We start from the raw sequence: 15,937 nt of genomic DNA, 5'->3' as shown, positions 1-15,937 counted from the left end.
ATTTGGCCAATGTTTAAGACAGCCCTCCCCTTTCTCTCTCCCCCCACCAACTACCGATATGTCACCCTCAGCTGCACTAGCATTTCACCTCTAATTCCAACATATTGCTCCCCCTCCCAACATCTGCACATCGCCGACCCCTCAACATTGACACGATATCCATCCCTCTCCAATACCGGCACCTTCTCCCCCACCATCCCCACAATACCAACACATCATCTCACCCCCCCCACCCCACTCCAATATCTGCACATCATCCCACTCAAATATCGGCAATCCCACCCCTTCCAATATTGGCACGTCGTCCGTCCCAAGCAGACATACAATAATTATCGTACTCGTTTGATAATTTCAACGCTTGTAAGATGTGCAATCAATAATTGCAAAAAAATGGGGAAAATTCTGGTTTCTGGCAAATTCTTGCAGATCATTCTGGCAAATCCAAAAAGTACTCGACCTTCAGTTCCCAGTTTACATGTCTCCAAGTTTTCTCACTCTGCTGTGCAGATTACGACCTCCGTCTGGACAAGCTACGCAACTTTTTCTACGCAGGCTCAGCCTTAAGGCCCGGTCACACCTTGACGTTTTAGCCAACGTATGCCGATTTTTGAATTTTTTTTCTAAAACGCTGGCACACGTTGAATACATTATGGGTAAGTTTTGATAACATTGAGAGCACGCTGAAAAACACTGCCATACGTCGTTGTACGTTGGCTTTAAACGTTGTACTTTTTGGTTGTCCTCAAATTTTTTCATGCTTGAAATTTCACGACGTATGCCGGCATATGACTCACACGTTCCGCTACGCTGGCCACAAGTTGTATGCACGGTCTGCGATCGTTGACAGACGTCAACACATGCTACTTGTAAGTTAATCATAAGTTGAGACACGCCGAGGTAATGTTTAGCGTACCCGAAACTTATTTCTAACCTATGATTAACGTGTTGTTGGCACGTTACGCGATCGTTGCCACACATCGACAGACGTTACTTTTAAGTTACTCATAGGCTGAAAGACGTCGGTATAATGGATCGTCCTTGCGTCAGCGTCCACGGCCACGGCCAGGACACTTATTTGCAGCATTCTTCAAACTTTTCTTCGGCATGACGAGGATGTTCACACTTCGATGTCTAGCTTGGCTATGATTCCAATTGTCCATCGGCAGCGTCTATTTAAAATAGTCGAGTTTGAGCGTTTTAACACGTTCAGAAGAAACGCTTCAAATTTCCAAACCCCAGCGTCAAAAAACAAAGGCGAGTGACAGCAATTTAAATCGTTCATTGTAAACAATGAAACTAGCTGAGTGGTACCGTATAAAAGTCGTTGAGTGTAAAAAAAATCCAATTGTTGAGAGCAAGCGTCTACTTTCAATAGTGGAGATGCAGCCATTTAAATCGTTGAGTGGCAGCCTATGAACCTACCCGTGGACACGCGGACGCAAGGAGGATCCATCATAACCCACACCCTCCCCCTCACACTCACCTACTACTGCCAACATGAACAAACTACTACTAATACTAATACTGATACTGATACTGTTACTGCTGACATGGACATCGACTCAAAAAGGAACTCGAAAACACTGTTGGGTTCCCCTTTTATGAACACCATTTTTATATACCAATTCCCAAAACCGCTGGGAACACGTCTTTATATGGCAGTTGTAAGCTAGAAACACATTCATTTTTCTTTTTTGTCGACCGGAAGACGTCATTGGAATACGTCTACATACGTCGATGTTTGTTGGGACTACGTAAAGAATTGGTTCAAAGAACGTCTAACATAAGTTAGAAATAAGTTTCATGTAAAAAAGACATTACCGCGACGTGTTTCGACTTATGAGTGGCTTGTAAGTAGCCTTTGTGGACGTGTGTAAGCGTCCACATATCGTGTGTAAAACTTATCCCCATCGCATGCGGAACGTGTGTCATACGCCAAGTACGTCGTAAAATTTTGAACATGTTTAAAATTTCTTGACGCACTCTACTTACTACGACGTATGATAGCGTACTTTAGCGTTCTACTCACGTATACCAAACTTACTCATACCGTATTTGACGTGCCCCCAACGTTTTAGACACATTTTTCTTAGGTCGGCATACGCTGGAAAGATCGCCAAGGTGTGACCGCGATGTTGACACTTCCATTTCTACGGCAGTTATGATTCGAATCGTTGTGCGTCAGCCTTTTAATAGGCTACGTCACTACATCGTCGGCAATGCGTGCAACGCGCTATGCCTAAGTTAGACTATCGTTGGGCATCGGTTGTGTAGGCCGACAACAGGTTCAGCATTCATTGGTATAAGTTATCTATAACACAACGAAACGTTCTGTGTCCGTTACAAACGCGTTATACATAAGACCAAGTCGCTATGAATACGTCCGAATCTTTAAAAAAAACATCAAAAGTTCAACGTAAGCCAGCGTTTTACAAACATTTTAATACGTTGTCTTCGCTAGCTAAAACGTCAAGGTGTGACCGGGCCTTTAATGGCGCAGGGTGCAACGTGCATGAACTTCCGTGTCCGTGTCCGTGTCCGTGTCCGTGTCCGCGTCCGTGTCCGCGTCCGTGTCCGCGTCCGTGTCCGCGTCCGTGTCCGCGTCCGTGTCCGCGTCCGTGTCCGCGTCCGTGTCCGCGTCCGTGTCCGCGTCCGCGTCCGTGTCCGTGTCCGTGTCCGTGTCCGCGTCCATGTCCGCGTCCGTGTCCGCGTCCGCGTGTCCGTGTCTCCGCGTGTCCGCGTGTCCGCGTGTCCGTGTGTCTGTGTCTCCGTGTCTCCGTGTGTCCGTGTGTCCGTGTCTCCGTGTCTCCGTGTGTCCGTGTCTCCGTGTGTCCGTGTCTCCGTGTGTCCGTGTGTCCGTGTGTCCGTGTGTCCGTGTCTCCGTGTGTCCGTGTGTCCGTGTGTCCGTGTCTCCGTGTGTCCGTGTCTCCGTGTGTCCGTGTCTCCGTGTGTCCGTGTCTCCGTGTGTCGTGAAGCTTGTGATTGCGTGAACGCATATGCAGCCACACAGATGCAAGCGTCTTCCCATTGACAAAGAAGTGCGAGTCGTGTGACTGATCGTTGTGTATCGGCGATGGAGAAGTGGGACGACAGCGAAAGATCTTGCTTGGAACATACGAATGTTTAATTCATTGAAATGACAGTTGTTATGGTATCATCATGACAGCTGATGACTCAGACTCAGAGAGATTCAATCATTTTAATAACGAATAACAAATGGGAGGTTGATTCCATGTTCGCCGGATGTTTACAGGCTCCAATTGGTAAGGCAAGATGAGTAAGGTTCCCTTCTTGAAATGTGCAACTCTGCAGAACATATTGTTCTGAAAAACCGTGCCAAGGTAAAGAAACACCAAGCTGAAGCTTGCTGGATTCTTCTCTGAGAATAAGATAGCAATGTGAGCCTCCGATCATTCGAAGGATGGACTGAAAGATATTTTGGAAGGACTCAGAAGTAGAGCACAATGCCAGTCTTGACCGCACAAAGGTTAGTGCTTTCACAGAGCATGTCATTACCTCTGCCACCAAAAAGTGCACGGAGGTTGTTTTCACCCCTTTCTGCTTTACTGTCTGTGAGCAGGATATCTCAGAAGGTTTTGGACAGATTCGGATGAAACGAGGTGGATGAGTTGGGTCGGTGACGAGAACAAGCAAATTCCATTTTGGTTTAAGTCTGGCTCCAGATCCGGCCCGTCATCGGGATACAAAATATAAACTGTTCAGCTTGGCAGAGGTGGGTACTTTGTCCTGCCAAGTGCCGTTCCCAGTTGATGGCTGTTATTTTGAAGACCAGTCACACAACAGACTCTTCACTGACATCATCGATGGTCCGCTGTCACTTCCAAGCGTGTTCACCATTCTTATGGATGTGCTCAACCCAAGCAGATCTGATGATATGCCGCGCCATGACTTCCTCAATTTTAATGGACAAACAAATGATCCCACACACCCCCATCCTCACTCCAATACCAGCACATCGCCCCCCTCCCATCCTCACTCCAATACCAGCACATCGCCCCCTCCCATCCTCACTCCAATACCAACACATCGCCCCCTCCCATCCTCACTCCAATACCAGCACATCGCCCCCCCCATCCTCACTCCAATACCAGCACATCGCCCCCCCATCCTCACTCCAATACCAACACGTCACCCCCCATCCTCAATCGAACACCGGCAAGTCACCCCCCACATCCTCAATCCAATACCAGCACATCGCCCCCATCTTCAATCCAATACCGGCACATCACCCCCCCCCCATCTTCAATCCAATACCAGCACATCGCCCCCCTCATCTTCAATCCAATACCAGCACATCGCCCCCCATCTTCAATCCAATACCGGCACATCACCCCCCCCATCCTCACTCCAATACCAACACGTCACCCCCATCCTCAATCGAACACCGGCAAGTCACCCCCACATCCTCAATCTCTTACCGGCACATCGGCCCCCATCCTCACTCCAATACAAACACCTCACCCCCTCCTCACTCCAATACAAACACCTAGCCCCCCATCCTCACTCCAATACCAACATCTCGCCCCCCCATCCTCACTCCAATACAAACACCTCACACCCCCATCCTCACTCCAATACCAACATCTCGCCCCCCATCCTCACTCCAATACCAACTCGTCGCCCCCATCCTCACTCCAATAGCGACACGTCGGTGCCCCCCTCATTCCAATAGCGACACGTCGGTGCCCCCCTCACGCCAATAGCGACACGTCGGTGCCCCCCTCACTCCAATAGCGACACGTCGGTGCCCCCCTCATTCCAATAGCGACACGTCGGTGCCCCCCTCACGCCAATAGCGACACGTCGGTGCCCCCCTCACGCCAATAGCGGCACGTCGGTGCCCCCCTCACTCCAATAGCGACACGTCGGTGCCCCCCTCATTCCAATAGCGACACGTTGGTGCCCCCCTCACTCCAATAGCGACACGTCGGTGCCCCCCTCACTCCAATAGCGACACGTCGTTCTCCAAACGAGACCATCACCCTGATCCACACGTAGTGTACATCTGTGAACACCGAAGGCCCCAACACAATGAACAAAAGCCCAGTAAACCCGCACGTCCGGCCCGCCCGGTCACACATCGTCCACGTTCTCTACCTTTTTGTAGTTTTTCCCGAGCCATCCTCGAACTCCGTCGAACTGCGCCACTGTATCAGGAGCCTCAAAGAATTTGACATTTGGCCCACCATCCTTCTTCCGAGCAGCCATGACACTCATCACCACAACCCTCTCTCACACAAACTCCCACCGAGCCGCAGAGTCCCTCTACCGGACAGTTTGTAAATTATTCCACATCCATCGGCGCCATTGTGAACTGAAAATATAAAATGTATTCATTTTGCCCTTTGCGAACATCTTACACATCGTTTATTTAAATCCTCCGTCGTTTGGGAGGTGAGGGTGCATATTTTGGATGGTCCTCTGATTCACTCAATACATTCAATGACCCTCTTTATCACATCCTTCAGCAAATAATTTTTTTTGTTATAGTTCCGTTATTTCCTTTGTATCTTTAAAAAAATAAAACATCCCTCCAGTCCCGAAGCAACAACCTTCGCTGCAGTCATGTTAAGGTGTACACGAACATTAAATTTTACGCTTGACTGGTATCCCCCCGTATGTGATATATTTCTATTACGAACGTTGATTACTTCGTTAAATCTTTTCAACGTTTTTCCGTGGCACCGCGTTATAGCATTTAACATCGTTCTTTGCGTTCTGCTTGCAAAATACAACGTCAAGCAAATTCAAATAATCCGCAACGCTGAATTGAGTTCAGTTCATAAAACTCTGTTTGAGATGATAAAGTAGTTTTAATTATTATTATTATTATTATCGTATGATATATGACGTAAAACCATACAGAGACTTTTAGCATGGAGGTTTCATGGTTTTTTTGTTGTTGTTGTTTTTTTTTTCAATCAACACTTTTATATTTTCAAAGCTTGCCCTGGAGGCATCATGAGGTTTTTCCAGGAGTGGTGTTCTGCCCTGAAGGCAGCAGATAAATGTAAAAGTTAACGGCTGTGGTGAGCACGTGGGGTGGCATGTGTTGCTATCATGTGTACAGTGGGATGAGTGGTGTGCGAGGTGTGCGAGGTTGTCTGTGGTTCGAACGTTAAGTATACATTGTGGTTCCAGGTGGATATTGGTGTTCGTCGATTTCGCTGCACTCATGGCTCACGTTCAAACGAAGTTTTTCACCAAAGACAAGAGGTCGTGTCACTCACCATTTATCAAAATGTGTTTGTGTTCCCGTTGTTCTGTATGTACAGTATGTCGGTTTATTAGGTTTATTAGTTTGAGTGAATCGAACCTTGAGATCCCCCCCCCCCCCCCGCTATCCTTGCTTGGCTAAGAAGGCTTACTTGGTTACGTGTCGGCTATTGACAAATTTTTGAGTTTGGTGAATGAGTTAACAGAGGGTGAGAGAGAGACCATTGTGATTTGTGGACCTGGAGAAGATGGTGACACTCAGATGAATGGGAGGCTGCAGGTTCGTGAGGACAAGTGGGTCAGGAGGATGGATGAACTGAGGGAGGAGGTTGGTGTGCAGATGAGCTTGACTGGGAGATTGGTGTGCAGATGAGCTTGACGGGGAGGTTGATGTGCAGATGAGCTTGACAGGGAGGTTGGTGTGCAGATGAGCTTGACGGGGAGGTTGATGTGCAGATGAGCTTGACGGGGAGGTTGGTGTGCAGATGAGCTTGACGGGGAGGTTGGTGTGCAGATGAGCTTGACTGGTAGGTTGGTGTACAGATGAGCTTGACGGGGAGATTGGTGTGCAGATGAGCTTGATGGGGAGGTTGATGAAATGCCTGCTGAGATGGGCTGGACATTTAGTGTGAATGGGGGAAGAGAGGGTGGATGGGTTGAGGGAGCAAGGTGCGAGTTAAAGTGGTGGAGATGGGAGTTGTGTGCGAGGAGGGATATCGGTCAGGTTGGAGAGTGGAGAGTTGACTGAGGATGGAGGGAGGTGGAGGAGTATTGTGATCAAGGCAGGGCAGAAGTGTGGTGGCATCAGTCCTCGCCCCTTCATAAAAGGAAGAATAGGAGGAGGAGTAGAATAAGGAGAGAGAGAGGGAGAGAGAGGATGCTGCGACTACCTGTTCAAGTACCGCTTGGTTAAAAACCCCTTTCGAAAGGTGAAAATCTTTGAACAGTTTGTCAGCGGTGGTAATCGTGACCGGAAGCACGAGGGACGGCCAGGGAAGAAAAAGGATGTTGCAGCAGCTCGTGAAAACTGATTTCATTCCCTCTGATGGTTAGCTGACCCTCTGACCCTGAGAAAGAAAGAAAAACCTTCGTTTATCATCCTAAAGGAAGCTTGATGTTGTTTTAACAGTTTTCTTTTTTGTATGCCATGTTGAGGCTCATGTAAGACAGTTATTGTGTTATTGTTACTGTGGTTTCCTCAATTAAGGTCTTAGGGTCTTGAGTTTGAGACTTCGTTTGAACCGTTAAATAACACCAGGTGGGTTGACTCAGCCTGTCACCCCTCGTACGTCGGCACAATGAGTATACCGGTATACTGGAAACGGAGGCACTGCATCAGCCGCACTGTCGTGCTCCCAGCAATGATGCAACCAGCAGCCACAGGCTGCGTACGAAATAATAAAACCGGCTCAAAAGGGAAGAGTAGGATTGACCGGCTTCACGGGGACGGCTCCACAAATGGGAGAAGACAAGAACAAAAGAGGTGCGGTGTGCTGAAGTCCTACAATTCCGGCTTTTAACCATTAGGGAGTTATTGGAAGAACGTGCGCATCTTGGAGGAGATTGGAAGGTTCGGAGCACGGGAAAATTGGTGAAGGAGTTCGACGAGAGGAGAGCCTGGGTGAGGGGAGAGAGACGGAGACAGACAGATGTCTACTGACTTGAACAACAGGCTTATTGCTTTGCCCTCATCGTTGAAGGGCAGGCAGGATGGCCGAGAGGTACCACACTCCCCTCTAAGCTGTAGGCGAGGTTTGAATCTCGCCCCAGTTACTCGTATAGACCGTCATCGCGGTGTTTCGCAGGCAGGGTGATCCATCAATGTGTGTGGCATCCCTCGGATGGACGTTAAACTCGTGTTCTCTGTGCCGGAATTTGTGGACGTTAAAGATCCCACGGTGCCCTTCACGGAGAGTCGGCGAGCTACCATTGGCACTCCAGCCAAATTCCAATTTCCTGCCCTGACTTCGTGTGTCGGAGTGGCGACCCGTCCAGGATTGTAATCCTAGCCATGGAAACTGCTTTTTTTTTCCAGAAACGACGCTCTGGAATGAGCACGATTCATGATCTGATCTTGCAAATGACTTCATTTTCTTTGTAGCTGAGATATTATTTTGTCTCAATTTTAGCCAACTTAAAAAAAAAAAAAATGTAAAAAAATTGTTGTCTGTGTCTGAAATTATAATTCTGTGCTGTATAATTTATTTTACATTTTAAAAGTTCAGTGAACTGAGGCTACTTGCTGAAGCTTGGTAACATGATATTTTGGTGATTGTGAGAAGCAATACCTTCCAGTATTGTTGAGAATTGATGAAACAATTGTCCCTTTTTTGTTGTTGTTTTTGACAGGTATGAAGTTGAGAATGTCCCTTTCTCAGTTCCAGCCCAAGCAGAGACAACAGATCTCAGCATACTTATCAACACACTTTTACAGGAGAAACAAGGTGTGAATTGCTTGGTTTGCTGGGGGGGGGAGATCATCATTGCGAAATCGATGTAAAAATTTCAGCCCATTTGCTGCAACACCAACAAATGTAGAATGCAGACTTTATGATTGAATTGTTATTTTTGTTTTGTAACCATGATTGAGGCTCGCGGAAGAGCAAGAGCCTGAACAAAATGGAAAGGCGGAAACACCGGTAGTAGAGTAGAAGTGAAAAATGACAATAACCTGGGAAAAGGGAGTGCTTGAGGACGGGGCCATTTGGGGGTAGAAGAGATGATTAGTTGGGATTGCGGTAGTTGTGAACAGCTGTCTTTGAAGCCCTGGGAGAGGGGGGGGGGGGGGGGAGAATGTGACCGAGAAAACTGGGCAAGTTGCTTCCACAGGTGAGAGAGAGAAAAGAGGAACAAATGTGTGGAGGTGAGCAGTGAGCCTGGATTTTTGTGAGTTTAACAAGAAGAGCGTTACTTGCAGACCGTATGCACCCTACAGAAACCTGTGACATAAATGTTGGTCAAAAATTTGCAAAGCTTGATTCGTTGGTTGGTTTTTACAAATGTTGTCGACTAGGCCCATTTTCCTGTGACCTGATTGTTTATGGAATGAGAGGCTGTGTGTGTTGGTGAACTGGACCTGTCCTCCACCCTCCAATCGTGTCAACAGCTCCATCCCATACTCCTAATTTATTTAATTCTGCCATCTGTTTATCCAGTTATGATTCTGATTTGCCTTTTTCTTGCTTTGCCGAAGAGCTCACAAATGAAATGTCAATTCACTTTCTTCCCCACGGCTCATTCCGTGTCATTTCAGCTGGGGGTTGTGGTGACCCCCTCAGATTTTTCTGAAAAAATTCGCAAAGCTACCTTAACATGTATGACGAATGTTTGCCAAGTTATAGCTCAAAATTCCAAGAAGTGTCCGAGATATGGCCCTACAAACACCCTAGGGGTGTTTCAATTCTGGTAGTCATGAGGTGCAGATTTGTATCTGAAGCATTTTTGGAGGGCTCTAAATTCCAGTTTTACAAACAGAGTTCTGAAAATTCACACAAATGGTGTCTATGAGTGAGGCTTTCAGAATCTGACATCAAAAATGTTCTACTTAAAATACTTTTTAAGATAAGTACTCTCAAAAGTAGTGATTTGTAACATGCAGTCAAAAAACTTTGAGTTTTCAAATTGCTGTCAACAGTCAGTTTATTCATCATGAAGAATTTTGTAGCCTGATTTACGTAATCTAGTGACTGGATCATTTACACAAGAAAACTGAAACCTTTTGGAGCAAAATCTTGGGTGCTATCGGTGTCTGAACTTTGCTCCAGACTCAACGACACTAAAATTTACCCCGGTTTTACCCCAAGTGTTCACCATGTTGACAGTTACACAGCTCTTTTAAATTTTTGTCACTTAAAGACACATACTGTACATAGGCAAACTGTGGTAGAAAATTCAAGAGTTGTTCTCAATCCCTTCTATTTTATAACGATTTTTAAAAAGGGCCACTCTTTAAAAAAAATATGTTCGATGAAAGATGTAGAATAAAAGCAATTGGTGTGCTTTTGAAGTGGAAGCCATGCCAAACATTCATAAGTTGGCACCACAATGATCAAATTGTTGTGTTTTTTTGGTCAGAACAAGTATGTAGTTACTTTAATTTGGCTCACATGTTTTTTAAAAGGATATTTTAGTTTAAGGCCGCCGCCAATCTCAACTACAAATCAAGACACATAATGTGATCATAATAATCACCATTATAAATATTCATATGCATATCTAATTGTTTATATACTTAGTGTACATTGTATGAAAGTCTACATCCATTTGTAAATGTAGATACAATATCTGATTCAACTTTTTTTTTCATAATTTCATATCAAATTGTTTGGACAAATGTACTTGGATCGATTGTACAAAGTGAACAGTGATTAGTTTTATAATTGCCAGGGTATAATAAAATGTAACAATGAGCATTGGCAGTTACTACAGGGCTGTGTATTAGGTGAAAGCCAAAATAAGATAGAGTTGTGCTTCATGCCTAAATTTGGAAATGATTTTGGTACACTTCTTTAAGCTTTACTAAACTGATTTATATATTGTTAGATTCCACGTAAGTCATACTTCCTTACAATATCTTTTTATTTTTTTCTATATGTTTGTTAGTAAAAAAATTATTTTAAACAAGTAGCTTTTGGGACTGCAGAATCATTAGAAATTGATGCATTTTAAAAAAAATTTCATTCAAAAATAGAAGGGATTGAAAACAACTCTTGAATTTTCCACCACAGTTTGCCTATGTACAGTATGTGTCTTTAAGTGACAAAAATTTAAAATAGCTGTGTAACTGTCAACATGGTGAACACTTGGGGTAAAACCGGGGTAAATTTTAGTGTCGTTGAGTCTGGAGCAAAGTTCAGACACTTATAGCACCAAAGATTTTACTCCAAAAGGTTTCAGTTTTCTTGTGTAAATGATCCAGTCACGAGATTACGTAAATCAGGCTACAAAATTATTCATGATGAATAAACTGACTGTTGGCAGCAATTTGAAAACTCAAAGTTTTTTGACTGCATGTTACAAATCACTACTTTTGAGAGTACTTATCTTAAAAAGTATTTTAAGTAGAACATTTTTAATGTCGATTCTTGAAAGCCTCACTAATAGACACCATTTGTGTGAATTTTCAGAACTCTGTTTGTAAAACTGGAATTTAGAGCCCTCCAAAAATGCTTCAGATACAAATCTGCACCTCATGACTACCAGAATTGAAACACCCCTAGGGTGTTTGTAGGGCTATATATCAGACACTTCTTGGAATTTTGAGCTATAACTTGGCAAACCTTCCTCATATATGTTAAGGTAGCTTTGAGAATATTTTTCAAGAAAATCTGAGGGGTCACCGCAGAATTTCATTTTTTTGGCTGATTTGACACGGAATGACCCCCACATCAGTAAGCACATCTTTTTCAGCATTTGATTGAGAAAATTTATCGTTGATGTCATGTACTACAACTACTACAACTGCCACTACTGATGCTGTTGACCCACCAAAAGTGTTGTTAAAACTTCAATTTCATTCAAAAACTAGAAGGGCACTCGGTAGAGTGCATGCCTCCGCCACATATTGCCTGATCCATGAGAACATATCGGGCCCATTACATTTTTGAAATATCGTGCTATACAGTACTATATCGTTTTTGAGCCCGATCTCTCAATGGTGAAGAATCACTTAAAAAATTCGACAAGTCTGATCCAGATTCGGATCTTCACCAAAATCGAATCAATTTGTCATGGTCACACACCTAACCTGTCCACCAAATTTGATCCGAATCCATCCATCACCTTTTTGAGATATCGTGCTATATATCGTTTTTAGCCCTATCTCTCAATGGTGAAGAATCACTTTAAAAATTCCTGTAGTCGGATCCGGATTCAGACCTTTCACTTTGAGGCACAAATTTAAGTCGTGAAGTCGTTTACATTGTTTGTTTGCTTTTTATTTATTTATTTCCTCTGCCACTGAAGGTGAAGGAGGTTATGTTTTCACCCCTGCCTGTCTGACTGTCTGTCTGTCTGTGTGCAGGATATCTCAAAAAGTTGTGGACGGATCCGGATGAAATTTTGTGTGCAGGTTGGGTGTGCGACAAGGACGAACTAATTAGATTTTGGCGAAGATCCGGATCTGGATCTGACTACTGGAATTTTTTTAAAAGTGAATCTTCACCATTGAGAGATCTGGCCAAAAACGATATATCGTATATCTCAAAAAGGTGATGGATGGATTTGGATGAAACTTGGTGGACATGTTGGGTGTGTGACAAGGATGAATTGTTTTATTTCAGTTTTAGTGAAGATTCAGATCTGATACTTTTTAAAGTGATTCTTCATTGTGAAATAGGGCTAAACTAATTATATAGCACGATATCTCAAAAAGTTGTGCACAGATTCGGACGAAACTTGGTGGACTGTTTGGGTGTGTGACCATGACAAATTGATTCAATGGATCTGGATACGAGAATTATTTAATTTCTAAAGTGATTCTTCACTATTGAGATGGCCAAAATCATATATAGCATATTTCAAAAATGTAATGGGCCCGATATGTTCTCGTGGATCAAGCATTACGTGGTGGAGGCATGCGCTCCACCGAGTGCCCTTCTCGTTCCCTGTGTCATTGACGGTGGACGGAGGTTATGTTTTTCACCCCTGTCTGTCTGTGAGCAGGATATCTCAAAGAATTTGGGATGGAGTTAGACGAAATTTGGTGGACAGGTTGGGTGTGTGACGACAAATTGATTCGATTTTGTTGAAGATCCAGATCTGGATCTGAGATGGTTTTTTTTGTTTTTTCTTGACATCGAAGTGGTTCTTCAGCGTTGTTGGAGATTGGTTCAAAAGCGATATATAGGTTGATATTTCAAAAAGTTGTGGATAGATTGTGACAAAAGTAGGTGGATGAGTTGGGTCCAGTTGACAAGACCAAGCTGATATGTGTGATGAGGACGAATAGGCCGAATCCAGATCTGGCCTATCAGTGGGATCCAAAACATAAACTGTTCAGCCTGGTGGAGGTATGCGCTCTACCTGGTGCCGTTTTCATTTCTGAAGCTATCCCATCTCATTGTTTCCTTGGTCAGATGGCGAACATGTACGAGTTGATTTTGATTTCCTCATCAATGGCGAGTTCTTGCGCTTGCCTCTTGGAAAACACATGCAAAATGAAAACATCTCCACGGTGAGTTTTATTTTTGTGGCCATGTGAAAACGGAGGAGGCAGATGTAAGTGCAGTAAGAGCTGTAAAAGTGCACCATTTGCAGGATGCGAACTGACACCAGACGTACATTGTAACAGCAGAATGAGGGGTGTTTCAAAAATCTGGAGTCGTAGGGGTTTTATGTTTTATAATCGCTCAAATTGTGAGCCACTGCCATCCATACACACATCCATATTCTTTCATGAAAGTGTCTTTGAACGTTTGACACTGATTTTTAGCACGTAGCATTGACGGATTGATTTTAGCACATTCGTTTGATTTCATTCTTTCGATCTTGAATAGTATGTGTCTCCTGGTATAAACCACCGGTTTCAGGTGTTCCCAAAGAAAAAATTATGGCGTTTTATTTGGCCGAAGTGGAGGTAGGAGGGGGGGGGGCATTGTATCGGTCCACGATGTCCTATCCACCTCAAAGGCTTCGTTTCGAAGATAAATTTTAAATATTTCTGATGATTCCAAACTTTTTAAACGCCCAGGATTATTCGTCTATGATTTTTGTTGTTTGTAGTGAGCTTATGTTGAGCGAACGAATGCAGGACAAGGACATTATGAAACGGTGCTCTTGTTACTTGAATGAACAATGACACCAGTAGTCCATGGAGACAACATAGTGCATGGGATACCAGCATCATGAGCTGGGGTGACGTGGCAGCTGATGACCTCGAGTTTCACCCTGCAAGGCATTTAGTTGTCATCGTTTCGCCGACGCACTTGTCAGGATCTATTTGAGATTCTACTTGTGGATTTGGAGTACTATATAACATTTTTCACCAGTTCATATTTTCAAAGTGTTGGTGAGTGTGCTATGGAGTCTTCTAAACTCTGCAAGTGCTTAGAAATACTGGATGAAGCATGGATGCCTGTGCTGCCGAAAAATGGAAGAGCACGGTATGTCCGAGTTCGCAATTTCGAGAAAATCAAAGTTTAGTTTCAGTGCTTGGCTGCCACTACTGCTTTGACCTACGCTTCTCTGAGAGTTATTACTTGTATGGAGAGATCGAGGAGATATTGCAGATGTGATTTCATGTAGAAGCTGAAATTCAACAAAAATGGATTATACAGTACAGTGTTCTTCCATTTTTTGGCAGTGTGCCCAGGCATACTCCAACTTGATGTGGATGGTTCAACCCCGGCTAAAAAGGAAGTGCTCCACAGAATGGCGACCTCACATGATGTGCTCATAATCCTCCAGGAAACTCTCACGCGTGATAATAGCGGAGCCACATTTCCAGGCGACCACATCGTAGCTTTCACCCCAAATAAACACCGTTGCCGAGCTACTGATGTGAAATATGCCATTGGGGATTGCAACACACGTTCTACCTCACCCTCACCTCTAATGGCGTGTAGCACTCATCCAGGGTCCACATGTTTCCAATGTGTACAAACCCTCGTCATCACTTAAAAGGGATTACCTGCCGTTGCCTCACCTACACTTATCGCAGGAGACTTTAATTGTCCGCATACTGAATGGTGGTGCAACTACCCTTCTGTTCATGGAGAAACCCTCCGTGATTGGGTGTCTCAAGGTGACCTCCAGCTGTTATTTGATAAAATGAGAACCAGAAACTTTATACTCAAGCTAATGGGGCACTCATGCCAACCCTGACCTGCCCTGGAGTCACGGTGATCCCTTGACCACTCGACAAAGGTTGGACAGGTAGAACTTCGATGGAAAACTAAAACAGATGACTTTTATAACGGATGCCAAAATGAGTACCAGTTTGCTGGTAACAGGGGCATTGCATCAGTGGCATAGCCGTGCCCCCAGATATTGATTCAGCCAAATGTCTAAAGGCTGCACATGAATAAATAAATAAAAATGTAATATATGTACAATCTTTAAACACCGTGACTCTGACAATGTAATATGATAGTCGTTGCTTTTAACAAAGGTTGAAATCCACTTCAAACTCAAATTTTATACCTAAACATAGGGTGGCTAAACAGCCTGTGATATATACATTCAGGAAGTGTTCCATTCCATTTAAATTGGGTTCGACCTCGTACATTTCATCGGGTCTATCTCGGTTATGTAACGTGCTAAATATCTGATACTTTCCAGGAATTGGTCGTCGAGATTGAGTATGTGGAGAAGTTTTCTGCCCCTGAACCCGAGGAGTGCATTGAGCATGATGATTGGGTGAGCTCCGTAGCCTCACTGGATTCTTGGTAAGTGGGGAAAAGTAGTTACAATGCCACTTATACCTGTCTACCTGTATGAGAATTGTATATTCTGCACGCCAAACTTTGCTAAAATACGACTTTTTACAACACTCCGTTTAATATTCCGTATTAACAAATCATCGTGCAAGTTTGGTGTATTTTCTGCCTTTCATTTGCACCGACATCTCGCTTTTATGTGAACCCAACTCCATTCCTTTTGTTAGCATCTAGTTTGTTGATCCCTCTTTTTGAGGAGATGAATATAGGTGATAAACGAGGCGAAGTGAAGTGTGGCTCGTTTATTTGCACCAATGCAAGAA

The 15,937-nt window shown here is 44.2% G+C and overlaps 2 protein-coding genes across 3 annotated transcripts in view; one reads left to right on the top strand and one right to left on the bottom strand.

The window, feature by feature from the left end:
• SMARCC2 (SWI/SNF related BAF chromatin remodeling complex subunit C2) overlaps positions 1 to 5,392 on the bottom strand; it is a 46,284-nt gene extending 40,892 nt beyond the window's left edge. For both annotated transcript variants that reach the window (XM_085872844.1, XM_085872845.1), the window contains exon 1: positions 5,119 to 5,392. In XM_085872844.1, the coding sequence (XP_085728970.1) occupies positions 5,119 to 5,238 (120 nt within the window). In that variant the 5' untranslated portion in view covers positions 5,239 to 5,392. The remainder of the gene's footprint in view (positions 1 to 5,118) is intronic.
• Positions 5,393 to 6,022: 630 nt separating this feature from the next.
• Positions 6,023 to 15,937, top strand: part of WDR12 (WD repeat domain 12) — a 37,074-nt gene continuing 27,159 nt past the window's right edge. The window contains exons 1-4 of the mRNA XM_085872843.1: positions 6,023 to 6,237; positions 8,587 to 8,681; positions 13,314 to 13,411; positions 15,517 to 15,623. Coding sequence (XP_085728969.1) covers positions 6,197 to 6,237; positions 8,587 to 8,681; positions 13,314 to 13,411; positions 15,517 to 15,623 — 341 coding nt within the window. The 5' untranslated portion in view covers positions 6,023 to 6,196. The remainder of the gene's footprint in view (positions 6,238 to 8,586; positions 8,682 to 13,313; positions 13,412 to 15,516; positions 15,624 to 15,937) is intronic.

Source organism: Eptatretus burgeri, chromosome 3, assembly GCF_056783735.1.
Source record: "Eptatretus burgeri isolate ZD-2024b chromosome 3, Ebu_testis_v1, whole genome shotgun sequence".
NCBI classification, from domain to species: domain Eukaryota; kingdom Metazoa; phylum Chordata; class Myxini; order Myxiniformes; family Myxinidae; genus Eptatretus; species Eptatretus burgeri.
The sequence above is the reverse complement of the archived record's forward strand: the minus strand, read 5'-3'. Positions and strand labels throughout refer to the sequence as shown.